Source organism: Dipodomys merriami, unplaced genomic scaffold (assembly GCF_024711535.1).
Source record: "Dipodomys merriami isolate MVZ:Mamm:240054 unplaced genomic scaffold, mDipMer1.0.p SCAF_42, whole genome shotgun sequence".
In the NCBI taxonomy this organism is placed as follows: domain Eukaryota; kingdom Metazoa; phylum Chordata; class Mammalia; order Rodentia; family Heteromyidae; genus Dipodomys; species Dipodomys merriami.
The window spans coordinates 668,098-694,703 of NW_027205826.1; the positions used below are offsets into that span (position 1 = coordinate 668,098).

Sequence of the window (26,606 nt, forward strand, 5' to 3'; positions counted from 1 at the left end):
GAGCCCATCCAGAAGCACTGGGTAGGGATTAGGGTGCATCCCCCAGCTCACAAAGTGCAAGGAGTCCTTCCTCGCATTTCTGCATGAGGGGCACAAAACATTTCTCCCTTATTTCTCTCCATTTCTCCCTGTTTTATTCTGTTATACTAAAATAAATTGTTGCTAAAACTTGAAAAAATCAGGTTTTTGATAAGGGAAAATAATAAGGTTAAAAAAAAAACATGCTTGGAAAGCATATTGTCTGTGAGATACGTTTGTGATGTAGTACCAGTTGGCACATTTGTGCAGAAGAAATAAAGCAAAATTCATTATTGCTGATAGTAAGGTTGTAGGTACTTTGTATCTTTTTTTTTATCTTTTGTGTTGTTTTTCAGATTTTCCTTTAACCTATATGTTCTCAATCTAAACATACAGAGACCTGGAGTACTTGTGTGCTTTGTATGCCTTCCCCTTTGGGATGGGGAGCATGTAAGAGGATGGGGAGCATGTAAGAGCGTGTCCAGTGCCAGGTCATCCTGCTCTTCTGGGGAACATAACGTCCGTCCGTTCCTGGTTTCAACGAGCGTGTGCATCCTGCCCTGCTGGTAGGCTGTTTCTCATCAACCCTCTGCTTTTCTCTTTTCTAGACACTTGCTACGTCCTCTCCTTTGCCATTATAATGTTGAACACCAGTCTGCACAACCCCAATGTCAAAGACAAGCCCACTGTGGAGAGGTTCATCGCTATGAATCGTGGCATCAATGATGGAGGAGACCTGCCTGAGGAGCTGCTGCGGGTGAGCGGGGCTGGAGGGGCTCCATTTCTGTGGAGAAAGGGTTCCCGTGAAACAGGATCATTTTTGTGGAAGAGAAAGACAACTTACCAATTGCTGGCTCTATTAATTCATTTAATTCTGCAAGTTGTGCTAAGAAGTTGGTAATGAGACCCAGCTAAGTCCGGAAGGGAAACATGGTTTGTACCTCTGAAACCCAAGGCTGGAGTGGGAAGTCAAGCTGCTTACTTTTCTCCTTGCTTACCTACAAGGCATCTCACCTGTTTGTTCCTGTGAGCTGCTGGAGTACAGAGACGGCCATGTCTTCCTCTAGTCTCGGCTCCATGCTGGCACATGGTGGATGCTTCTGGAATGAGTGGGAGAGAGAGGGAGGAAGAAAAGATAACTGTAGAGTCAGACATGCAATGTCATCTTTTATCCCAGAATCTATATGAGAGCATAAAAAATGAGCCCTTTAAGATCCCAGAAGATGATGGAAATGACCTCACCCACACTTTCTTCAATCCAGACCGAGAGGGCTGGCTGCTGAAGCTCGGTAAGTCACACCCCTGGGCTGGGCTCCTGCAGCAGAGACTCGGGTAGGGTAGAAAGGCAGTGTGTGTGTGTGTGTGTGTGTGTGTGTGTGTGTGTGTGTGTGTGTGTGTGTGTGTGTGTGTGTGAGAGAGAGAGAGAGAGAGAGAGAGAGAGAGAGAGAGAGATCAGGCTCGGCTCGTGGTGTGGGAAAGTGGAAGGTTACAGTTGCCCTGGAGAAACTCCTCACGGGTTCTGTGCTGATGGAGGTCCACATCCAGAAAGGAAGCCACACACCAGTGCCCCACAAAGACTCCTGGGGACAGACTTTGCCCTTACAGACACATGTCCACATGTGTCTGGACCTGATGTGTCCACTCTTAAATCAGTGGCCAGGTTCTCTTAGGGATCCCCCCAGGACCTCTGCCCCCTTTCCCTGGGGAGAGAGACCAGCCATGTCCATCTTTCTACTTCCCATCCCAGATTTGTCCCTGGCACTCCGCCCCCAGTGCATCATCACCTCCTCTGCATCTGGCTCCCACGGGCAGTGTGCATGGCAACCCTAGAGCCTTTGGCTGCAGCGCGACCCACAGCACTCTCACTCATCCTTGGCACCAGCCCCACCTTTTCCAACCCCAATCAGCCACATTTATGGCTTTGTCATTCAGAAGAGCTAAACATGCATCCTCTTCCCTCTGCCAAAAGTGAGCTTACATTGCTGAGATTTACAGCCATGCCTCACCGCGCAGGCAATGGAGCAATCAAATAGTGGGATTTCCGTGCACGTTCATGTCCACATACGACTATTTTACTGATAGGTCCTGTACATCGAATGGTCCCTAGACTGGTTGTAATGATGTTCATTTTGGGGAGCCACTAGAAAGTATGTTCCTGTTTTCCTCTGCTTTGACCTCTGATGAGTTAGGTTCCCACCTTAGCAGGGGGTGCCGTTACAGCCCCCCTCTCTAATCTTGGTAACATGCCCCACCGATTGGCAGTCTTTGCTTTCTTGGCAAGTTCTGGCACATTCAAGAAGGCTGAACTGTCATCTTTTATTGCTGACTGTTCCAGATGACATAGGGTTTATTATATTTCCTATGGAAAATCCAGGTCCTTGGATTTATTCACCAATGACTTATGACTTAATTCATAATTTCCCTTAAAGCATTACTTTGTGGATTTGAGCCTTATCTCTTGAATTGGCCATCATTTTACAGATCTTTAAACCAGTAGAATCTTTGAAGTTAGAATTCTAAAATTATTGGCCTCACAGGCTGATATAGTTAAAAGGAATGTACTGGAAATTTTAAAAGGGTATCCAAGTTTCGATTTACTTCCCCCTCCAGGGAAATTTGTTTAAATGAGAATGCGAAGTGTTAGCTTTGACAGCTCAGATACTAAAATTAGAACAAAGATTATCTTGGTTCTCGCACCAGGATGACATGCAAATTCATGAAGTATCCTGTATTTTTAAAAACAAAAAAATTTAAACCAGGCACAGGGTTTGCTCCTGTGGTCCCAGCTACTCAGGAGGCTGAGGCAGGAGGATCTCTTAGCCCCGAAGCGTCAGGCCAGCCTGGGTGACACAGTGAGACTCCCCCGCTTCAGGATATTTTTAAACTAAAGATGAGACTCATTTTGGCCATCGCATTACTTTTCCTAAGCCTCAGCAAGCCCTTCTGAACCCTTAGATTATTCTCACCCTGGTGCACTCCTACCTGTGCACAGCCGAAGACAGGACTTCCAGCTGTCTGTGGTTGTGTGTATATGTTCCTGTATGCATAGTCACAAGTGTGTATTCCTGTGCACACACACGTTACATGTATAGTCATGGTGTACATGTATGCTTTTTTTGCACATACTTTAAAAGTGACATTTAATTTTCCCTGAAGTCCTTTAGATAAGCTAATTAACACTGGCCATCAGAGAACAGATCTGTGGCATCACTGGGGTGAGGTTTAGGTGGTATCTCCAGTCTTGCCTCTGCCCGGTGGGCTGGGATGACCCTGCCGCAGAGCAGTGGGATGTAGCTTGCTTTCAGGCTCAGCGCCCTCCCCAGACAGACATGAATGTGACTGATACATGCACTTTAAGATGAAAGGAATCGGGTTTAATTTCTTTGTTTTAATTTTCTTTTCTCCCTCATTTGTATGTTTCCATGATTTTGGCTCTCCTTTTCCTTACCCCAAACTCCAGGAGGTATGTAACCCCGCACCCTGCTCGCTCACCCTGCCTAGGCCACTGTCATTGCTGCAGTGTTTTCTTATTTTGTTATTATTATTTTGGTTTTTAAAAAATTGCTGGTGGTAGTGTTAATGCTGCTTCTAACTTACTGTACAGTCCCTAGGGAACTGGCTAGGATTGGGGGTTTGGGACAGCGTTGGTATTTTCCGTTGGTAGAGAAGACTAGTACAGCAGACAGCAAGGTACAATGATGCAGAATAACTGGACCAAGACAGGACCAAGTGCAGTGGTACAGAAGCTTACCCAGGGTGCACTGTAAATGCAGAGAAGCAGTGGTGGCTGGCCAGACACATGCACTGTTTGTTTAATTCCCCTTGACACCCATGAATCAGCCTTCATGAATCAACGTCCGTGAACTCTGAGTATTGAGAGCAGTTTCTAGTGAGGAAGAGGAGACCTCAGTGTCAACTCCCTAAGCCATGTGCCCAACACCAGGACTGACAGAGAATAAATTAGATGACTTTGCGTGGTAAACGGAAACAGCAACCCCAAGCCATGCTGAGGGGAGTGGTGCTGCATGGAGGGGACCCCCCATCCCCCACAAAGCCCAAACCACCACCTGCAGGCTTTGGCTTCCATTTCCTGGGCTTCGGGGAAGGAAGGACTGTGCAGCCCCATGTTTTGTTTGTTTGGGATTTGTTTTTTTAAGCTTTTCACCCTCCCCTTTTTCATAGAGTCACCTGAAAACCCAAATTTGGCCTCTCAGTTATGTGGCTGGTGCCTCCTCTCCATTTCCAACCTAGGGGAGACATTTAGGACAGTCAGAGAACTCGCCCCGTGTTCACCTGAGCAGGACCGGAGCAGAGCTACACTGGAAGAACCACACTTGTTGCCCCCATTTTAGGGGCCAGTTAGGCTGCTGGACTGGTTAGGAAGGCAACACCTGGCCCTGGGCAGGGTGGAGGGGGTACAGGAGGGCGTGAGGAGCTTCAGGGAGAGCGTCCTGTGAGTTCCACAGGGACTGTCCTAGGCGCACATCAATCTGTCTGCTTGCTCCATGTCTGCTTTTCTTTCCACGTGGAAGTGTTCCCCGTGGGTTCGCAGCCATGCTGGTGCTTCATGGGATTGGGTTGGTGACTCAGCTAATTGTGCAGGGGAGACAATCAAGCCTTCCTAATCAGGCAGAAAGCTTTCTCTAGCTTTGCTTTTTTTCTCCTTGATTTCCTGCCATCTTGTTCCTTTTGGTATCTGACATGCGTTGTTCATCATACCCTACACTTCCATGTCAGCCAGGGTGGTGTCCTGTGACAGCGTGCATGGGAGGTCTGCATGGGCTGCTCATCCTCGGGAGCCCAGCCCTGGTGAGGAAGTGCCCACCGGAGAGGCTGGAAGACCTGAGCTTTAACTCTGAAATGGGGTTGGGGAGAGTTTCCCTGTCTTCTTTTCTCCTCCTCCTTTGCTTTAATTCTTTCCTGCTTTTCCTGTTGTCCATATGCATGTCATGTTATCCATTTATGGGTTTTCTTAGTCATGCCACGGTACCCTTTGGAGTGCCTGCAGAAACTTACAAGCCATTGGCAAGGAGAGAGCCTCATAAGGAGCTTATGGCACCCTCCCACAAGGGTCTGTGTCCTTTGGAATCTTACAGTTAATGATTGTTACTTAAACCCCATTGCTGGACTTCAGGCACCCAACCAGAGTGACAAAGAGGTCCTAAGAGCCAGGTCTTTAGACTCCTCTCTGGCCTTCCCTCCCTCCCTCCACCCACAGCTCTGCTTAGGTTTCTCTGGTGACTCTGCAGGCAGGCCCAGGCAGTGGGAAATAGTCCCTGATCACCTGTAGTGAGGAGGACAAGACAGCAGGCATGTCAGGGTCCCCCTCCCCCCCACCTCCCCGGCCTGCCCTCCACGGAGCCTGGAGAAGCCATGCTCTCTGTAGGCTGGGTTCTAGCAAGTGTTAAGGAGCAGGACTCGGGGTGTGTTTGTGGAATGCCATGCACATCTCAACATGGGAAAGCCGAGGGCTCCTTGTGGATGGTTCACATCAAGAGTCTTTTTCTTGACCCGAGGTAAGTGAGGGGAAACGGGCTCAGGCCGTGGCGGGAGGGAGGGTTGTAGCTCCACTGAGGTTGAGCACCGTTAAACACATCCTTCCTTAGTATCTGACTCAGTATAAGTTCACAGCCTGTACATTTGGCTTAGTAAACCATAAAAATATTAAATAGGGCTAAGGGAGGCCATCCCCAGCTCTCACTGGACACTACCATCGGCACTCTTATATCTGCTGCCTTAACTCCACGGGAAGTGTCAGCACGAGTCCGGAAACAAGACTCCTGAGCTGACTTCCCAGACAAAAAGTTCTGCTTTGACTCATATCCAGCCAGAACTTCAGAGATTTTTATTTCCAGGATACTAGCTCAGAGGACCGAAGTCAGTGTAGAAATTCCCTGCAGTCAGGAAGGTGGGGTAGAGATAAAAGTGCAGGAATCCGCTCCCAAGTGCCTGAGGGAGTGGGTTTGGATGGGAAGGGACCAATGCCTCCTCCCGAGTCCTCCCTCCTGGCACCTCCCTGCAACTTTCTGAGGCTCCTGGCTGACTGTCAGCAGCTGCACAGCCTGCACCCCCCACCCTACACCCGGCTGCTGCCTCCACCCCTTCTCCTCTCCTTGCCTGTCTCCACCACATAGACTTTGGCTGGCTTCTCTGTCCTGAAGCTCCTTGCATCGCGTGTCACCATGGCCCTGGGATTTCCTCCCCACCCATGCTCTCATCTTGCGTCAGATTTCATCTCGGGTCACCTGGACACGCTCGCTCTGCTCATACTGCAGACCCTTCACTGTGAAAGATGCTTCTGTCTCGGCTGTGTCTTGTCACTGATGTAAATTTTGCCATGGTCTGAGTGTTCTTCCTGAGGAGAGAACTCTGTGCACTGGGCCTGCTCTGGCCCAGTGGCTCTCGTCCAAGTGCATCTCCTTTTGCTCTGCAGGTGGCAGGGTGAAGACCTGGAAGAGACGCTGGTTCATCCTGACCGACAACTGCCTGTACTACTTTGAATATACCACGGTGAGCACCTGCTGCTCGGCCTTCTGGCCGGACAGGACAGTTGGTCTTGTTTCTAAGCCACCAACCAACCAATTTGGAGGAGTCCTGGGGAGACAGTCAGATTTGTCCATCTCTTTTCTGGGGGATTGGGAAAATAAAGCCAAATGGAGGAACTAAGGTGGATTTCAGAAAGAGCAGCCCTAACCAGGGCTGGGGCACCTTGCCTGAACCCTGCCTCCGACCCTCACAGACAGAGGTGAAAGGCCAGGGAAAAGCGAGAGACAACTTCACACACAATGTTCTGGAACAAGTTTGAAGCTGGGCTGGAGAGAGTGCACTTAGATCAGTTGCCAAGAAAGAGTTGTGGCCCTGTTGACGGTAACAAGAAACGAGGAGATTTAGAGAATCGGGGTTTTCTGGGGTGATAGAACTGCAGAAGGATTTGACTCAGAAGAAGCAGACCAAGGGTGAAATATAAAATAGAGGGAAAGGAAGATTGGGGAGAAAGTGAACTAGAGATTGTCCAGAGTGTAAGAAACAGGTGTCCTTAACTCAGAGCTGTCCCTCGGTTTGTTCTTATTCAGTGAGAGGGGATTTAAGAGCTACACGTGCACCACAACATGTCCCTGTGGTAACAGTAGCTGGTGAGAGTGAGACTTAGCACAACTCTGCAGAGCCCCTGGGACAGGCACCCGGAGAGCAGGTGGGTAGGGTGGTGCTCAGACCAGGGCTCGCCAGGCAGCTGACTTGGAATTCTCTCGCTTTTCCACACGTGTTCTGCCATACTAGATTACCAAGTCTCTCGCTGGGTCTCCACTGAAAAACCTCGCACTACAATAAATGTGGATCAGAACGGCGCCGTGCTTAGCCCGCTGTCCTGCCCCAGCAGTCTGCTGCCCACCAGAGCGCAGGCGGCCTCCGTGTGTGCACTTGGTGCTGTTCTTGTCCCTGTGGATGTGACACCAATGTGGCCGTCACGTAGGCGTGATAGGCCGCATGTCGCAGTCGCTTGTCCTGAGGGAGGCCCTTGTCGTGGGTGGAAACCACTCCCAAGGCCCCTGAGCAGGTTTCCGAGCAGCAGGGCACCCTCACCCACGCAAGTGCTGCGCCTGCCTGGCCTTACATATTGAAAACCTTTTCCAGGCTGGGAAGGTGGCTTAGTGATAGAGTGCTTGCCTAGCATGAAGCCCTGGGTTCAATTCCTTAGTACCACATACACAGAAAAAGCTGTGGCTCAAGTGGTAGAGTGCTAGCCTTGAGCAAAAGCAGCTCAGGGACAGTGCCCTGACCCTGAGTTCAAGCCCCATGACTGGCAAAAAAAAAAAAAAAAAAAACCCAAAACAACCTTTTCCATGGTAGAGTGATAAAGTAGTAACAAGGAAGCCTCTCTGTTTCACCCAAAGTGCCACAACCAGCAAACAACTCGAGAATGGCTCTTCATTCTGTCCATCCTCTCAAATCTTCCTATTTTTATATGTCAGTTAAAAGTTTTCTCTAACAATCTGGATTTGAGCTGGTTGTGCAGTGGAGGAGAGTTTGAGGGCCTTGAGCTGCCCCGCAGTCCTTGCCCTCCTGCCTTTCGTGCCAGAGTGCACACCGTGATAGCTTGTGTGGACCAACTTGTTTTTCCAAAAATTATTATCATATATGAGTTGCACAAAGGAGTGTCATCATGATCATTACAACAAGCTCATCCTGTGAGCCCCTCACGCCCACCCCATCTATAGCATCTTTTTTGTTGTTGTTGTTAGTCATTGGGCTTGAACTCTGGGCCTGGGCGCTGTCCCTCAGCTCTTCAGCTCAAGGCTAGCATTCTACCACTTGAGCCACAGCACCACTTCTGGTTTTCTGGTGGTTAATTGAAGATAAGAGTCTCAAACTCTTTGCTGCCTGGGCTGGCTTTGAACTGAGATCCTCGATCTCAGACTCCTGAGTAGCTCGGATTACAGGAGTGAGCCACCAGCACCCAGCTATAGCATCTTGATCCTCCTTTCTCCCCTCTATTTTTAACGATGGTGGATTTGTTTAAATGCTTTAACTCCATATTGTACATTTATTCTTGAAGATGTCTACACAAGCTTATTTTTTTCCCACTGTTCTCTGGGAGGAAATGAAACACAGGCATCTAAGCCATGCCCAGCAAATTTCTGGGTACCCTAGTACTGCTGTGGGACTCGGGGACCGACAGTCCTTCATGACACAGCCTGTGGTGGTCATCTTAATTCAGACCAGCATGATCAGCTCAGCACAGGGTAGCACGTACCCAGCCATGAGGCTGCAGAGAAGAGTAAAGGGCCAGCAGAGCTAAGGTGGCAGATCAGAACTTCACAAATCACCTGACAAAGACAAAAACCTCATAGAAATAGCAAGTGAGCTACACTAGTAAAGAGTAGAAGACTAATGTCTGCTAAAGATGCAGCACTGTCCTACAGGGAAAGACTGAGCCAGCTCCAGAGATGGTGTGTAAAAAGAGAAGTTCATAAGACAAATCAGAGAAGAGTTCAGGTGGGAGACAGTGGAAGAGGGCTTGGTACTGGGCCTGGGGTGCAGACTGCTGAATGTGGAACCCAGTCTGCGTTCTGGCCTGCCCCCTGGGGAGAGCACATTAGCTCCATGGCTCTCATGCCCAAGGTTAATAGAGAAAAGAGCAAGCCAGGAGCCTTTGTCCAGCTCCACTGCCATATGAGCATGTGAGAGGAAAGTGTGCACCCTGAACACTTCTCCACAACCACTGTCTAGTGTCAAAAACCAATCAGAGTGATCACCCCAGGCACCAGTGGCTAACGCCTGTAATCCTGACTACTCAGGAGGCCAACAATCAAGGTTCAAAGACAGCCCGGGCAGACAAATCTTTAAGACTCATTTCCAATTAACTAGTAAAAAGCTAGAGATGAAGGCATGGCTCAATTGGTGGAGAGCCCAGGCTTGAGCAAAAAAAAAAAGCCAAGTGAGAGCATGCGGCCCTGAATTCAAACCCCAGTACTAACATTTTTAAGAAAAAGCAAAAGACCTTGAATAATCAGAAGAAAAGCCCTACTCCCGGATGAGGTGAGGCGCACCTGTGATCCCAGCATTCAGGAGGCCTCTGAGGCAGGAAGATGAGCAGCTGGGGGTGAGCATGGGTAATGTAATGGGGCCCTGTCAAAAGAAAGAAAAGAAAGGCCCCGGGAGGTAGAAGACTAGGAGTGCGCATTGAATTCATTTAACTCTTACCACAGTGTGCCAGATGGCGTGTGGCTGAAATGTACTGAAATGAAAAACTAGTACCACATACATTGATACAAAAACCCAACACCAAACAGTCTTGAACGGATGCTAAAACATTGAGAACTTTACTGAAATACACTCAGAGGTAGAACTAAAACACATGCCTAACTGTAGAGCCGGTACTTCAGATTCAGAAGGTACCAGGGAATGGAATGGAGTCAAACACAGCAGAGGCAAAGAAACTGGGAATTGTGGCTTATGCAAGACTGGGTGTCACAAGCCCGGACTGCAAAGTTCACACCAGAGGAAATCAAGAGGTAGGAAGAAGCGCGTGCAGGACCTTGAGGATGTTCCTTATCTTTCAAAACAAGGAATTAATGGTACTGTTCAAATAGGAACACACTTAGAAAATGGCTAGAAACTAAGATTATTTTAGGAATTATCACTGGGCAAAGAAACTTTGAAGTTCAGTACTTTCAGTTTCTTCAAGTTTTTTTTTTTCCTATCAAATTCTGTATAATTAAAATAGGATTTTTTTAAAATGAAGATACCATACAAAATAGCGCATTTCCACCAAGCCAATTTATCTCCCCCTCTGTACACACACCTGTCAGCAGTGGTAATTTATTAGTGGTTGGACTGGCAGTGCTGTCAAGCATTTCTACTTTGTTATTTTCTACAACATTTTAAGTGCTTTACATTGAGCAAATGTTATTTTTACAAAAACAGACTCATTGCTCTTAAGAAAAATCAGATATGCTGGGCACTGGTGGTTCACGCTTGTAATTCTAGCTACTCAGGAGGCTGAGATCTGAGGATCACGGTTCAAAGCCAGCCTGGGCAGGAAAGTCCTTGAGACTCTTATCTCCAATAAACCACCATGAAATCAGAAGTGATTCTGTGGCTCAAGTGGTAGAATGCTAGCCTTGAGCTGAAGAGCTTAGAGACAGTGTCCAGGCCCAGAGTTCAAGCTCCATGATGAGAGAGAGAGAGGAAAAGGAGGAAAGAAAGAGAGAAAGACCAGATAAGCCAAGGATGTTAGCACTGGTTAATTCTGTCCTCGGGAGGACATGGGCAGTTCCTGGGCACATGTGAGCCATCATGAGGAGTGCCATGCTCTGTTTCTCCACTTGGCATATGACTGTTGACTTTTTTTTTTTCTTCAAGGCTAGTGCTCTACCACTTGAGTCACAGCACCACTTCTGTTTTTTTTCTGCTTATGTGGTGCTGAGGAATCGAACCCAGGGCCTCATGCATGCAAGGCAAGCGCTCTACCACTGAGCCACCTTCCCAGCCCTACTTTTTATTTTTTATTTTATTTTTTGTTGGTCGTGGGGCTTGAACTCTGGGCCTGGGCGCTGTCCCTCAGCTCTTCAGCTCAAGGCAAGCGCTCTACCACTTGAGCTACAGCGCCACTTCCGGTTTTCTGGTGGTTTATTGGAGATAGGAGTCTCACGGTCTCTCCTGCCTGGGCTGGCTTTGAACTGCAATCCTCAGATCTCAGCCTCCAGAGTAGCTAGGATTACAGGCATGAGCCACCAGCGCCCGGCTCCAGCCCTACTTTTTATGTACCTATCTATTTCACTTTTGTTACTGGAGGTAGAAACCAGTGCCTCCCACATGCCTCTGTTAGGTATCTGCTCACCCACTGACCACCCCAATTTCTGGCAATCCAGATAAACTTACAGAGGAGACCCTTCAATATGTAGGACTTTACATTTTTGTCCAGGAGCCTAACAGTCACTTTGGCTCAGGGAGTCTCTGTCTCCCCTCCTGCTCCCGCAGGATGGATGTGCCTCAGTGCACCGGTTCCCCACAGCCTCTGTGACAGGCAGGGTGGGGAAGAGAAAGTTAATACAGCCCTCCAGGCAGCTAGAAGGGTCTCTTGTGAGCCAGTCCCTTCTCCAGGTCAGAAGACCACGTGGAAACTCCTGGTTTACAGCCATCTTATGTCCAGGACACGCGTCATACACCACGGGAATGTAGCCCGATGTTTCAGGTCCCAACAGTCAACTGTAGATGAAGTCACATCCGTAGTAGGGCGCTCGGCCCGCCCGCCTCTCACCTGCTGCTGATTCAACACAGCTAAACAGCAGATTTCACCAATTCTGGTGAGAGCGGAGAAGGTGCGGCTAGGGAACCAGCTAGACACTTGAGGCGGCAGTGCCACTGTCTCTTCTACCAAGTCTGAGCGTACCTCCCACCCCCTCTCAGTCTGAGGGCTCGTTCTTGGGAGAGGGTAACACCACTGCCCATGACCGAGAGACTTAGTACTGCTGAGGGTGTGGACATTAGTGCACATAAGAGGACCGGGCAAGCTCGGGTGTGTGGGTGCACACATGCACAGCCTGGCCTCCGGCCGAAATAAAAACAGTCCCTCCCACAAAACCATCAATTTAGGTTTGAAGGTGAAAAGCTTTTCGGTGAGGTGCAGGTGGGGCCTCAGCACGGCCCGTGCTGACGAGCGGGGCCGTGCAGTGGAGGCAGGTGTGGCTTTTCCAGAACCGAGCTCAGGCTCCCAGTGGATCCAGGGGGAGCCGATAGGAGGTGGGGTCTCCCTGTGGTGAGCAGGCAGGGCAGTGATGAGTGCTCGTTTGTAGTAGAGAGAGTTCCCAGCACCGGTACAGGGCAGGGGTGTCCAAGGGTGTCCAGGCCAGCCTGAGAAAAGTTTCCCGGAGTGGCCAAGGCTGAGAGGAAAGGAGAGCAACGCCTTTGCCAGAGAAAGGTGCTGGCACTGCCCCCGCTAGGGACTCGTGTGTGTCCCTGTTGGGTGTGCTTTGATAGCACCTGCTGCATCTCCCAGCCTTCTTGCGAAGTGTGAAATACTTGCAGTTACGGTGGCCAGAAGCTGATATTGGGCTTTATGCTTAGGAGAAGGTGGAGAGGTGGGAAGGGTAGGGAGGGTCTTAGCATAACATGTCCTCAACTGAGTGTGCCCCTGTCCCCAGGACAAGGAGCCCCGTGGGATCATCCCCCTGGAGAACCTGAGCATCCGGGAGGTAGAGGACTCCAAGAAGCCAGTGAGTATTTCCGGCAGGATACTTTGGGGGAGGGGGGGGAAGGAAGGGAGTAAGCAAAATAGTGCTTTTAAAAAGGAACGAAGCCAGGTGCCAGTGGCTCACGCCTGTCATCCTAGCTACTCAGGAGGCTGAGATCTGAGGATCCAGGTTCAAAGCCAGCCCAGGCAAAGAAAGTCCGTGAGACTCTTATCTCCGATGAATCACCAGAAAACCGGAAGTGGCTCTGTGGCTCAAATATTAGAACACTAGCCTTGAGCTGAAGAGCTGAGGGGCGGCGCCCAGGCCCAGAGTTCAAGCCCCATGACTGACCAAAAAGGGAGGAAGTGGCGCTGTGGCTCAAGCAGTAGAGTGCTCACCTTGAACTGAAGAGCACAGGGACAGCGCCCAAGCCTAGGGTTCAAGCTCCACGACCCTCCCCACCCCCCACAACAAAAAGGGAATGAGACCTCAAAAGTCTCAGGACTGCATAAAACCTCACCAAGTCCTGTCGTGCCTTAATTTAGCCTTACATTATTATAGCCCATGCCAAGCTGAGACACCAGAGACCTTAACCCCATCTCGTTGGCAATCACTGTCCCTCCAGGTCCAAAAGTAGTCCCTCCTCACATGGCAACAGCGAGTAACAGGACTGGCTGCTTATCCTGTCACCTTGTCCCCTCTTCTTTGTTCTGGAATGATCTGAGGTCACTGGGTTGGCTTCAGGAAGCCTTGGTAACCTGCCCCTATGCATGGAATAGAGCTAGCATACGCCAGCCAGCATCTGTGCCAAGAGGCCTCTGTGTGCACAGCTGATATCCTTAGCTTTTATATACTTCCATTCTTCTAAACTTTTTCCATAGGAAAACATACTGGCCTGTATCCTTGGAGGGTCAGCATAAACAGCCTTTTAGGAAATGAATTCAGATGTTCCTTGGTGAGCAGCTTTTTGAGGTCTTTCTCTCTCTTCATTTTAATCTCAGAACTGCTTTGAGCTTTATATCCCTGACAATAAAGACCAAGTCATTAAAGCCTGTAAGACAGAGGCTGACGGGCGAGTGGTAGAAGGGAACCACACTGTGTACCGGATTTCGGCTCCCACCCCCGAGGAGAAGGAGGAATGGATCAAGTGCATCAAGTAAGTGCTCATACCTGCAGGAGAGCTGGGTTCTGATGATGGTGTGTGCTTCTCCAGTGCCAGGGCTGGGCTGGGCTGGGCTGGGCTGGGCTGGGCTTCCCCAGGCTCCTCACACAGGTCTTGAGGGAGCATCCCCAGACTGCTTCCATGAGGCCTTTGGGGCCCTAGTCATCTCAGCATCTCGAGGCAGTGCCTGCAGTCTGGGCTCCTGGAGACCTCGCAGACCCAGAGCAGGAAGAAGACAGGCACAGGCATGACTGACCAGGCTTTTCCTATCGGGTTCATCTCATGCTGGTGCCCGCAGTGCAGTAGAGAGCACTCATGCACTATAGTCTTTCATCCAGACATCCAGATGAGGAAACGGAGGCCCCTATAGGACACAGTAACAACGCAAGGTCAGGAAGCAGAGCCAATACCATTCATTGCTGGGCTGTAGAAGGGCTGAGGCCCAGGCTCTGCCTTCAGGTTCCCAGTTCTGCTCCACCAGCAGCCACTGCGTGCAGTTCATGACATGACGGAGGTCCGATGTGGCACGCACGGGACATGCGGCCTTCCTTCCAGCGCTGCCAGCCTCTCTTCCTTAGCATCCTCCCTGGACCCTTACAGAGCCTGCTCTCAATACCGCCTGCCCTCAGGGACTGGCACTGGGCATCCTGACTCCCCCTCAGCAGTCCACTCTTCCAAGAGGGTGCCTTTGATCTTCCCCTGGTCCTTCGGCCCTCTGGGGCCGCACAGGTGTTGTCCTTGGAAAGCTTTTCCTGTTATCTGGACCTTGGTGACTTTCCCAGGAAAACGGGGAGCATGCACCTGCCAGGCGACCCGAGCCCCGGTGTCCTCCAGCGCACTGGCTGCCTCCCACCCAGCACAGCCTTCAAAGGACCTGAGCAGTCTCTGCCCTGTGTTGTTTTGTCAGGGGGCATTTCTGCTCACATCAGTACAGTGTTCTGGCCAGGGTTAAATACTGAGGGAGCAGCTGGTGATATGGTGAGGGGGAGAGGCCATGGTTTATTCCTACAATGGTGATCTTTGAAAACCCCTGCACTACCAAGACAGGAAGCCGACAGCGAGACAGCGGGTGGGGTCAGATCACCCGGGGTGGAGTCCCCTCTATCTCTGGTCACGTGGCCTACCCCTTCTCCATGAGATGATTCCCAAGACCTTGGGGAGCCCTGCCAGCACATTCCAGGACTTTGGTAGGTTTTCTAGGTGACAGCCATGTGGCCTGCTCTCTGCTGAGCAGCCCCGTTGCCCACCAGTGAAGAGGCTGGAGGAGGCCCTGTGCTCTGCACAGCAGCCCAGGGCCACAGGATAGATGCCACTGCAGACCCTATACCCTCTCGCCATGGGTTCTAGAAACAGCTCCCTAGTTCCTGGTTAGCAAGTGGACTTAACCTCGAGGTGGTGACTCTGTGGTCTCCTCAGTGAGCAGCTGAGTGTCGTGACACTGCATCTGTCCCCCACTGATTCCACCCCACATGCTCTCCCCCGTCTGTACCACGTGCCTGTGGCGACCCCTGTGGGTTCCTGTGTCAGCACACTGCTTGTGCAGTGCTTTGGCCGAGACTGCGTCAGTACACTTCCGAAATGCCTGCCCCGTTTTCGTACATTTTTGCCTTTCCTAGAAGCTTTTGCCTCTGTAGCCAGAAACACAAAGCATGCATTAAAGTCCCCCTCGGTCCTCAGCCTTCCAAGTGGATGTGGAGCTCTGGGCCCTCGCACCTGCTGTCGCCAAGCAGGACATGCAGACCCTGGGCCCTGGGCGCTGCCGCCCCGCGCGAAGCCGGCACAGAGCCTCATTCCCCTCACGTCTCACAGGGAACACTGCTCTTCAACCCTGTATGTGACCCGGACCTTATGCTATACACAGTCAATCTAGATGCTTCTCCCAGAACACCTGGGAGACAACCAGAGTGTGGCTCTGACTTGCAAACACTTCCACACAGCATTGCAGGAAGGTCCGTGGAGGACTGCTATCCTTGCCACAGAAGCCCAAGGGCCTGGCGGCCCAGTGCCAGGAGCACCGCAGACTGGTGCAGGCAGTGCCACTCTAGCTCCAGTGCTGTCTATGGCCACCTTTGAGAGTGAGAATCTGGCTCCCCCAGACTTGGTGAGGCTCAGGCTGTGACTCCAGGAACCCAGCAGGGCAGGCATGAGGAAGAGGCATGAGGCAGGGTCTGGAGGGAGCCCCAGGACTGAGTCTCATGCCAGTCCAGTGCCCATCACCGCCCCCGAGCTGTAGGCCCAACTGCGTAGGCACACACAGCCAAGGTAGAGTCACCAGACTCCCTAAAAATGAAAGGGCTGGAACTCAGGGACTGGGCACAAGGCTAGTGCTCTGCCATTTGAGCCACAGCACCAATTCAGGTTTTTGAGTGGTTCATTGGCAATAAGAGTCTCACGGGGACTTTGCCCAGGCTGGCTTCAAGCACATCCTCAGATCTCAGCCTCCTGAGTCGCTAGGATTACAGACAGAGCCACCGGCGGCCAGCTGAAAGGGTATTTCTGTTGTTTTGAGACAGGGTCATATTGTGTGGCCTGGGCTAGCCCCAAGTAGCTCAGGCTGGCCTCACATCCATCCTCCTGCCTCGGCTTCCCTAGCATTGAGATCCACTGGTGTGCCACCACGCCCGCCAAAGCATGTGGTGACTCTTGTCCAGATTCCTTCTTGCGGTCACTGTGCGTGGGGAGTCCTGGCAGGGCTGAGGCTCCTCCCAGTCGTGGTCCTGATGCCCCCGAAGGACGGTGGAAATGGCCAGCCCTGGTGCCTGGCTCCCGCCCCCTCCCAGTATTAGTGCAACTGGTGAACAGAGTCGGAACTAATATGGAAGACACCACTGCTCTGTGAAGCAAGCTCAAGCGCTGCGGGCCTGCCCTCCAGGCCGCCGCCTTGCTTCCCTGGGCAGGCTTGGCTGCCCCTGGTCGCCATTCATAATCTGACCTAGCGAGGCCCCTTGGCAGTGCCAAGCTGTGGGTAGCAGGTGTATGCAGGCCCTGGGAAGTCCACTGTGCAGACCCCGACGGCCTCTGGGATACCACCCGTGTCAGTTCCACGCGGCACACTGGACGCATGGCACCCACCACATCGCCGTGGGGGCCGAAGCCCACACGGTTTCCTCTCTCGGGTTGGACTCTAGCTGCGAGCATGTGCAGTGGTGCTGCTCCTCCGTGGCAGTCACGCGGTTGGAACAGGAGCAAGTGACCTTCTCACCTGTCCTTGTGTGTCTCTTCCCGAATGTGTCACTTTAGCCACCATGACCGAGGAAGGGGTGGCCACACGGACAGGGGAGCCGCACAGGCTCCTGGGGTCTCCCACCCCCGTCTCTGCTGACCCCACCCCTCACGTCTCTGTTCTTTCCCTTTTCTGTGCTCCAGAGCAGCCATCAGCAGGGACCCTTTCTACGAAATGCTTGCAGCACGGAAAAAGAAGGTCTCCTCCACCAAGAGGCACTGAGGCGTGCCAGGACCTCTGCCAGCCCCACCCGTTCCTAGACACTGGCTTCTGCTTTGGTGGTTTGGCCGGCAGAGAAAGGGGCCGTGATGTCCGGGGCAGAGACTGATGCCTGCCCCACACGGGCTCCCGCCCCTCTCACTGAGAGAGCTGCGGGCAGCAGAGCGCCGCGCGCCTCTGCCCCGCGGCTCCACAGCACGGCGGAGAAGCCCGCTCTATCTCGTGCTGGCCGGGAGGAGCCATCGCTCTACACCATACACACTGTGTGGACACCATAGAGCACGAGGGTGGAAGGAAGAGAAGCCACGTACCATAAAGATTTATTTTTGTTTTCTAAAGAGAAAAAGAACCCAGTGCTACCCTTCGCCCTGCCCGTGGGGCCTCCCCATTCCCCTCCCCTCCTCCCCCCCCCCCCCCGGCAGCTGGGCACCGGGAGCCTCTGCGGTGGCCTGGCAAGGCGGCAGGCAGGGGCCCAGCAGACACAGGGAGCCCTCAGTGGCCAGCAGGCCCCAGGACCTGTGAGGTCCTCAGGCCCTGGTCCCAGGAGAGGAGCGAGCAGGCCGGACATCTCCCTCGTTTGGCCTCAGCACAAAGGCCACTGGGCTTTAACATAGAAAGGCAGCATCTTCCTCGAGCTAAGTACCTAATAACCAAACTGTGAGGAGGCTATCCCACAGGTCCTGGGATAGCCTGCCGTTTCACACCGTTCCTTTCCTTTCCCGCAGCTCCACTCCTCGTTCTAGAGGATGGAGCAGGGTTTACCCGACCCCCTGGGGCAGTAGCCTCTCCTGCCTCCAAAGCAGCCCCAACTGGACACTGGTGCCTCTGTGGGGGCCTCCAGGGGGCAAGGGCCTTTGCTCAGCAGGTGCCATGCGTGGGAGTGTTGCCCTGCGTCTCCTTCCCCCAGGCACGGCCTGCGGCAGCTCTGCCCACCCAGCGCCCACCCAGTGGTGCGAAGGGAGCCACGAAGCTCGGCGTTCTCCCGCCTTCTCTCAGGGACTCTCAGGGCAGCTCCTCCACTCGGCCCGGGCCAGCAGGTCGGGCCAGGCAGAGCAGGTGGGGGCCGTGCGCCTGCCCACCGCCCCCTCCCCCTACGCCTAGGCCGGGGTGGCAGGCGCTGCCTCAGGCAGGCGGAGGAGCCGTGGGGCTCCATAGGGCTACGTGGCCTCGGCTTTGGCTCCTCTGACCCCACGAGGTAGATGAGCATCTCTAGAAATAGTGTGTGGAGGGGCAGGGCTCCTTCCGCAGGTCCCACCTGGAGTGGCTTCAGGCCCTTGGGGGGGGGGTGTGTGAGGGCGACAGTGATGGAGGAGTCCCCGCTGGAAACGGAGCTTCTTGGCAACAGAAGCAGGCCGTGTGGGTCCAAGTGCCAGCAGTGTGGCTGGCACCAGAGCCCCAGGCCCGCGCTTCACCCAGGTCTCACAAGGATTCCTGGACACACAAGCCCCTGGGTCAGTATTAGTTTATTTATCAGAGGTGTAAATAATCCATGTATAGCTTTTCTCCTTTTAGATTATTTTGTATTTGTTTAAAAAAAAAGGATTTGTCAAAATACAAAATATAAATGACTGAAAGTTGACAGGGTTTTTAAAAAAAGATGATAATTATTATTCCAGTTGTTTTGTTCGGTTGGTTTTGCCTTGTAAACTAGCGCCAAGGAACTGCAGCAAATAAACTCCAAACCTGCCAGAACCCCCTTGGCTGTCTGTGGCGCGTCTGGTGCGGTGCGGTGCGGTGCGGTGCGGGCGGAGGAGCCAGCTGTCCAGGGGAGACGCGGCTGCGCCGCCGCCGGCTCTGGGTGCAGCGCGGCTCCAGCCACCAGCCGGGAAGGCGCTGCCCTCTGTCAGAAGAACGGAGCACCGAGAGAATGGGTCGTCCTCCTCTCTTTCCTTTGGCAGTAGTAGGGCTGGACTGCGGCCTCATGCCTGCTAGGCAGGTGCTCCGCCCCGTGAGCCACATTTTGTCGATGTTTTCTAATCTGTTTAGGGTATAGTTATGAAGTGCCCCCCCAAAGGGCTCACGTGTTGGGGGGCATGGTCCTTTCCAGCCGGTGGTTCTAGAGACTTGGGGAGGTGGGGTGTAGCTAAAGGAAGTTGGTCACACTGGGGGTGGGTCCAGGTGCTTCTCTTTTTCCTGTCACCAGGAGGAGAGGGTGTGGCCTCTGCCTTATCACCTACTCTGAAGCCACGAGCTAGAACTCCCCTTCTCAGCTGTTTCTGCAGGTGTTTGGTCCCACCTGGTTAACTGCTCCGCTCCTGGCCCACTGACTGCAAGGAGAGCAGGGAGACCTCCAATCTTGTTAATGCACTGGGTTGTGTGCACCGGGTATGAGAACACACACGTGTCCGGATAGAACAGAAGCAGGCATAGGCAGCCAGAGTTAGCCGCGACTAGTGCTGCCTCCCTTAATCCAGGCCTCTCCACGTCCCACTTGGTGACATTTCATGGAATTTGCTTATTTCCTCTGGTTTTGATCTTATGCATATTCAGTCCGCACAGTCTACTGATATTTCCCACAGGTACCTTGGGCTCACAGTTCCATTTACCGTTTTTTTAGGATTGCTGTCACGTGATGACAGTGCCTTCTTTCATGATCTAGAGCAAACCCTACTTTATTGAGATCCTGTGTTCCAGGTCTTCATTTCCTCATGTTTAACTCTCAATAGCCCATTGGACTGGGCTGGTCACTCCCATGAGCTGGGATGTGATGGGGTTAGAAGCCAGGGTGAGGCCTGACGTGTGTGTTAGGAGACTCAGGCCATGTCTAACTTCAAGGAAAGTTACATTGTCTTCCCCTAACAGACTTGGGAACAGCCTGTGTGGCCACTCTGCCAACTTGCTCTCCTGTGCCCTTTGCAGTCCCACATGCCCAGAGGATGCAGCCTCTCCTAAACCCATGTGGCGCTGCCCTTCTCTGGTCCGCCAGTGTTTCCCAGATATTTGCACAGCCTGGCGTCTTCCTCGCAGTGGAAGCTGCCCGGGACCTCGCTATCCCTTGGGCAACTCTAGAGACTTTGAACGTAGTGACCCACTCTGCCTCAACTCAGCCCCTCCACCAACCCCATTAGATGACACATCCTTCAGAACTGTAGGCTGGCTTCCTTCACACGCTGGTTGCACACGGACCAGCAATATGGGCACACTTGGGAGCAGAGTGTGAGCAGTTGACAGTTTCCTGAGGACAGAGACAGGGGCTGTGTGTCACCTCTGGTCATCCTTCCTTGTTTGGAAGATATGCCCTAGTGGACTCACCCATTTGATGACAAGACATTACCCCACAACCTGTGTGTCCAACACACCAGCCCCAGGACTTCCTGCCCATGTCTTGTTCTGCATCGAAAATGGAAAGGGCGAGAGATGCCTGCCAGGCAAGCAGTAGGTCCTGAGTTCAAATTCCAGTATGAGTGAGAGAGACAGACAGACTAGAAAACACAAGATCTACTTCCATCCATTCTCACTCATCATCCTAATGGCCTGGCAACCCTAGACCTAAAAGCTGAGTCAGAGGAGGAGAGCTCAAGAGGTAATAAGAAGGCAGCGAGGGGCTGGGAAAGTGGCTCAGTGGTAGAGTGCTTGCCTTGCATGCATGAGGCCCTGGGTTCAATTCCTCAGCACCACATAAGCAGAAAAAGCTGGAAGTGGCGCTGTGGCTCAAAGTGGTAGAGCACTCGCCTTGAGCTGAAGAGCTGAAGGACATCGCCTAGGCCCAGAGTTCAGGTCCCACGACCGGCAAAAAAAAAAAAAAAAAAAAGAAGGCAGCGAACCCAGCACACATTAATGACAGAATTTCCCTCCTTCTTCCTGTCCCAGCCCTCTCCCTCCCTTCCACCCCCTGCTCCATGGCTGGTCCCCCTCCTTCCTCCATTCCCTCCCCAAACCCATTCACACACTTGCACTTGCATTGTTTACTTACTGTTTTATTTTTTGAGAATTTCAAAACTGTAATAAAGTTGCAGTAAATATACATAGCGAACACCTTTGTGCCCAAATTTACCAGTTCATCTTTCTCGCTGCTTATATTCTCTTTCCCTCTGAATCTCTTGGAGAGCTACTTACAGACACCAAAACTTAGGCTAGAGTCAAGGCTCCATAGTAGAGTGCCTCCCGAGGACAAAGCCCTGAGTTCAAGGACCCCCCAAGGCAACATGCCCCAAGTCATAAACACTTCAGTGCATATTTCCCAGGAGCAGGGTCTTCTCTTGTAACTGTCATTTAGAACCTGGAAATAAATTTCACATGATATAATGTGATTGTTCATGCTTTTTTGTTTTTTGAGGGGGGGGTGGTTATTGTTGTTGTCTGTTGTGGGGCTTGAAATCTGGGCCTGGGTGCTGTCCTTCAGCTCTTCAGCTCAAGGCAAGTGCCCTACCATTTGAGCCACAGTGCCACTTCCAGTTTTTTGGTGGTTCATTGAAGATAAGATTCTCATGGACTTTTCCTTGCCCAGGCTGGCTTTGAACCATGATCCTCAGATCTCAGCCTCCTGAGTGCTAGGACTATAGGTGTGGGCCACCGGCGCCCAGCTACTTTTTGAATTCAACATTTCTCAGTTGACCCAATGACTCCTGTTACGATTTGGATATTGAAACATATCTTGTGTTATAAGAATCACCTGAGAAAACCTAATGTGTATTTATGGAACTGCAAATGAAACATACTTCTAAAGACTGCTATTTTCTGTCTCTCATTTGTCAGATGAGGAGCTCAGTCCCCGGAAGCCCCTCTCCAAGTTCACCAGCAGCCAGTGGGGAGCCCATTCTCCCCCCCCCCGAATTTGGGGGTTAGAAGGGAGAGGTTTGCACACGTAAGGATCTGTGCGGTGGCATTAGAAATGCATGATGTCAGTGTTTTACCAACTTAATTCATGCAGACGTAAGCGGGATGGTTCTGTGGCTAGACGCCTTACTTTAACAATAAATATGTCATGCCAGTCTGGTGACTCATGCGGTTTCTTGCTACAGCGGCTTACTTACAGCTTGGATCAGTGGCAGATACACACTGGAGGATCCTTCCGTGTGTGTGTGGGGGGGGGGGCACACTGGAGGATCCTTCCGTGTGTGTGTGGGTGTGTACCTGTCCTTTGGCTTGAGGTTGGCCTGAACACTGTCTCTGAGCATCTTTTGCTCTACCACTTGAGCCACAGCACCACTTCCATCTTTTTCTGAGTAGTTTATTGGAGATAAGAATCTCATGGACAGCCGGGCGCTGGTGGCTCACGCCTGTAATCCTAGCTACTCAGGAGGCTGAGATCTGAGGATCGCGGTTCAAAGCCAGCCCGGGCAGGAGAGACCATGAGACTCCTATCTCCAATAAACCACCAGAAAACCGGAAGTGGCGCTGTAGCTCAAGTGGTAGAGCGCTCGCCTTGAGCTGAAGAGCTGAGGGACAGCGCCCAGGCCTGGAGTTCAAGCCCCATGACCGACAAAAAAAAAAAAAAAAAAGAATCTCATGGACTTTCCTGCCCAGGCTGGCTTTGAACCTCCATCCTCAGATCTCAGCCTTCTGAGTCACTAGGATGACAGGCGTGAGCCACCGGCGCCCAGCGGATCATTCTTATTTTTAGTTGTGTAGGAAAGTTTCTTGAAGGAACATGTCTCAGTCTGATCCTGCTGACATAGCACAGAGTCCTTGGCCAGGTGATTGATGAGCAACAGAAATGTGTCACTCATGGTTCTGGAGTCTGTGAGGTACAAGATCCAAGCACCAGCGGAAGTGTCTGGGGAGAGCTCTTTGGTCTCGGCTTCCAAAATGGTGCCTGTGGCTGTGTCCTCACAAGTGGAAGGGCTGAACGCCCCTGCCACACACACCTCTTAGAAGAGCACTGAGCTCACAGAGGAGACCCACCCTCATGACCTCATCACCTCAGAAGACACCAGCGTTCAATGTGTAAAATGGCTGGAGACATAGACACATTACTGGACTCAGTAATTTGCCTCGTGTGTGCAGGAAGACATCACAGAGGACTCAGAAACAGCCAGGAGTGAATTATTAGGAAGGACTGAGCCTCTCCCCCTACCGCTGCCAGGTGGCCCTGTCCTGTGGGCACACAGTCAGGAGCTGGGACCTGCCGGAGGGGCCAGATCTGGTGGGCTGAGGAGCCTCCCAAGTCTCAGGAGATCTCAGGATAGAATTTCCACTTGGAGCACTCAGGGCAGTGCAACGTGTCCTTCAAATGAATCTTGGAGGAGAAAGGGCTGTCTTTAAAGAAGAACTTGACTGGACAGAATTGGAGATCGGGGGCTTGGAAGGTAGCTCAGTGGTAGAGTGCTTGCCTTGCATGCATGAGGCCCTGGGTTCGATTCCTCAGCACCACCTAAACAGAAAAAGCTATAAGTGGCGCTGTGGCTCAAGTGGTTGAGCGCTGGCCTTGAGCTGAAGAGCTGAGGAACAGTACCCAGGCCCAGATTCAAGCCCCATGACCTACCAAAAAAAAAAAAAAAATTGGAAATAGGTCTTTATCCTTTTCTATTGAGGCCTGGCTTCATATTTGGTTTCCTGGGCTTCTCAACAGAGGAGACAGCCAGGCTCCTGGCCACTGTGCATAATCAAGTCATTGCTTTGGCTCTAAAAACATGACAGTCAAACTATATGGAAATGAAGGTTGAAACTAAGGCTGCCCAAGCTCTTAGTGCTCCCTGACCTGGAACTGGCCTGTCCAAGCCCTTCTTGGCTTTAAGTTTATTTTTCAGATCTGTTTTAAGTTTTTACCTGGGGCCAACCTGACCGAGGCTATCCCACCAACCACTTCCAGATACAGTAGCTGGGATCACAGGCACACACCATACACTACTTGTTGCTTGTTGGTTGAGATGGAGGTTGCAATAGCTCTGCCCAGGAGCTGGGAAGGTGGCTCAGTGGTAGAGCGCTTGCTTTGAATGTGTGAGGCCCTTGGTTTGATTCCTCAGCAGCACATAAGCAAAAAGAAAAAAGCCGGAAGAGGCGCTGTGGCTCAAGCGGTAGAAAGCTAGCCTTGAGCTAGAGCTGAGGGACAGCGCCCAGGCCCAGAGTTCAGGCCTCACGACTGGACACCCCCCCCCATCTCAAAAATCAAACAAAAAAACAACTTTTTTTTCTGTGGTCATGGGACTTGAACTCAGGGCCTAGGTGCTGTCCTTAGCTCTTTCACCCAAGACCAGTGTTCTACCACTTGGAGCCACACCTCCACTTTTGGTTTTCTGGTGGTTAATTGTAGATAGAAATCTCACGGACTTTTCTGCCTGGGCTGGCTCTGAACAGTGATCCTGAGATCTTAGCCTTCTGAGTAGCTAGGATTACAGGCGTGAGCCACTGGTGCCAGCCAGATCTCAAAATTTTAATCTTATTTGTGAATAAATCTACCTTCTCGTTGCTAATATGTATATTTGTAGCTTCTTTTTTGGAGACGTTTGCTTGGGTCTTGGTTTTGGTTTTTGTCTAGCTGTGCAACTTTAAGCTAGCTTGGAAATCTCGATCTTCCAGCTTCAGCCTCCCAAGTGCTGAGCTTAGAGGTGTATGCCACCACACCCTGTTTGTTGATCAGTTCTGTCAATCATTTTGTTTGACTTGCAAGTCGGGGTTGTGTTTTCCCTTGGGGTCATGAGGGCTGCTTCCGGTTTTTCCCCTTTCCTTCACTCCGGTTCCTTTTTCTGTCTGGGGGGGAGGGGTGGCTGTCATTTTTGCAACCTTTAAGCCTAGCTCGGGCGCTGTTCACTCCCTGTGTGAGGGTAGGTGTGAGTCCACCATTATCAATCAGCTGTGTGCCGGAGTGAAATTCTATTTTTGTAATAACTCAGAAGTTCCTTTGACAGCATCTCCTTCCTGCTTGGTAACAAGAGAAGTACATTTAATTTCACCGGTAAACAGTACTGGCAGGTGTTTTTCTCTAGCACCATCTGGTGTGAGTGTGTTCAAGTCAGAGGTCCACGGCCCGGGGCCCTCCACAAGCCCAGGTCCTCCTGTGGAGGAGAATCCGGCCACCTGCGGGCCCCCAGAGCCAGGGCCCCGTTCCTACCAGTTGCTGAGGACACAGGAGGTGTGTCATGCAAGGGTCCACATCCTTGCCAGCTCCAGGTTGGGAGTTAGTGGACATTTCTCGGGTGGCCAGTGGCACACCACTTTCCAGTAACCCCCGGTGCTGGGGTAGCAGAGAAACTTGCTGCTCACCACCCTCCGTGTTCCCAGTAGCCATGCCCCGGAGGACAGGCCTGTGCTGCCTCTCTGTACCCAAAGGAACCTGAGGCACTGCAGCCCGTCCACCGGCTGGCCAGCCCCAGCCCCGGCCCTGCCCTGGGAGACTGGATGCTGCTTCCAAGGCCAGGGCCCCCCTCAGACATCGAGAAAACGAGCAGGCAGCCGACTTGCGGGGAGGGGGGACTTGTTGCAGGACAAAATGACAACTAGTGTCATAGGCCTGTTGTGGCTTTTCTCTGTGGTTCTGTTACTGGGCCCGCCTGGGAACCAGGACAGGCTCAGTGGGGCCCGGTCTGCTCACAGGAAATGGAAGTGAGGAGTGGGAAAGAGAGCGAAGAGGAGAGCGCTAGCTTGCCACGTGCCTGACTCGGACAGTTTGAACGCTGAAGGCCGGCCGGGGTCCACTGAGCCTCGGCTCCTTGGAGCAGGCAGAGGCGAGGCGGCAGCTGGGGTCCCAGGGCTGTGGAGGGCTTAGGGGGCTTACAAGGCTGGCCTCTGCCCTTGGCCAGGTGCCTCCAGGAAATGGAAGGAAAGCAAGGTGAAAGCAATTCTTTTTGTTGTTGTTTTTCTTTGTCAGTCCTGGGGCTTGAACTCTGGGCCTGGGCGCTGTCCCTCAGCTCTTCAGCTCAAGGCTAGCACTCTACCACTTGAGCCACAGCACCAGTTCCGGCTTTTTCTGCTTAGGTGGTGCTGCTGAGGAATAGAACCCAGGGCCTCACGCATGCGAGGCAAGTGCTCTACCACTGAGCCACCTTCCCAGCCCAAGGTGAAATCAATTCTGGGTTCCCGTGTGGGGTGGGTAAATTTAATTGGTTCTGCTTCACACTGGCCCCTCCTCCCACAGGCTGCCCTGTGGCCTCGGCTCCAGTTACCAAGGCCAGGGAACAGAGGCAGGGCCCTTTCTTGCTTCCATCTTTTCTCTCTTTCCCTTTCTGGTCCATGGTTATGAGCCTCTGTCACCTTGCTGCAAACCACCCTGGCAACTTAGTGAGTGGCCCGCGTTCTGTGTGGCACAGCTGGCTGTTTCTTCTGGTCTTTTCTGGCACACCTCTGGGTGTGTCCACCTGCCTACTCCGGACATTTTCCATGGTTTCTGGTTTCTGCCATTCCTCAGTTCTAGAAGGAGGTCTTAAACTGCTGA

The 26,606-nt window shown here is 52.1% G+C and overlaps 1 protein-coding gene across 4 annotated transcripts in view; it reads left to right on the plus strand.

Annotated features, from left to right (window-relative positions):
* Positions 1–22,226, plus strand: part of Cyth1 (cytohesin 1) — an 86,564-nt gene extending 64,338 nt beyond the window's left edge. For 3 of the 4 annotated variants that reach the window (XM_069992867.1, XM_069992866.1, XM_069992868.1), the window contains exons 8-13: positions 627–775; positions 1,196–1,308; positions 6,450–6,528; positions 12,663–12,734; positions 13,694–13,848; positions 17,221–22,226. In XM_069992867.1, the coding sequence (XP_069848968.1) occupies positions 627–775; positions 1,196–1,308; positions 6,450–6,528; positions 12,663–12,734; positions 13,694–13,848; positions 17,221–17,299 (647 nt within the window). In that variant the 3' untranslated portion in view covers positions 17,300–22,226. The remainder of the gene's footprint in view (positions 1–626; positions 776–1,195; positions 1,309–6,449; positions 6,529–12,662; positions 12,735–13,693; positions 13,849–17,220) is intronic. The other variant, XM_069992865.1, reaches the window with a different exon arrangement.
* The last annotated feature ends 4,380 nt before the right edge of the window (positions 22,227–26,606 follow it).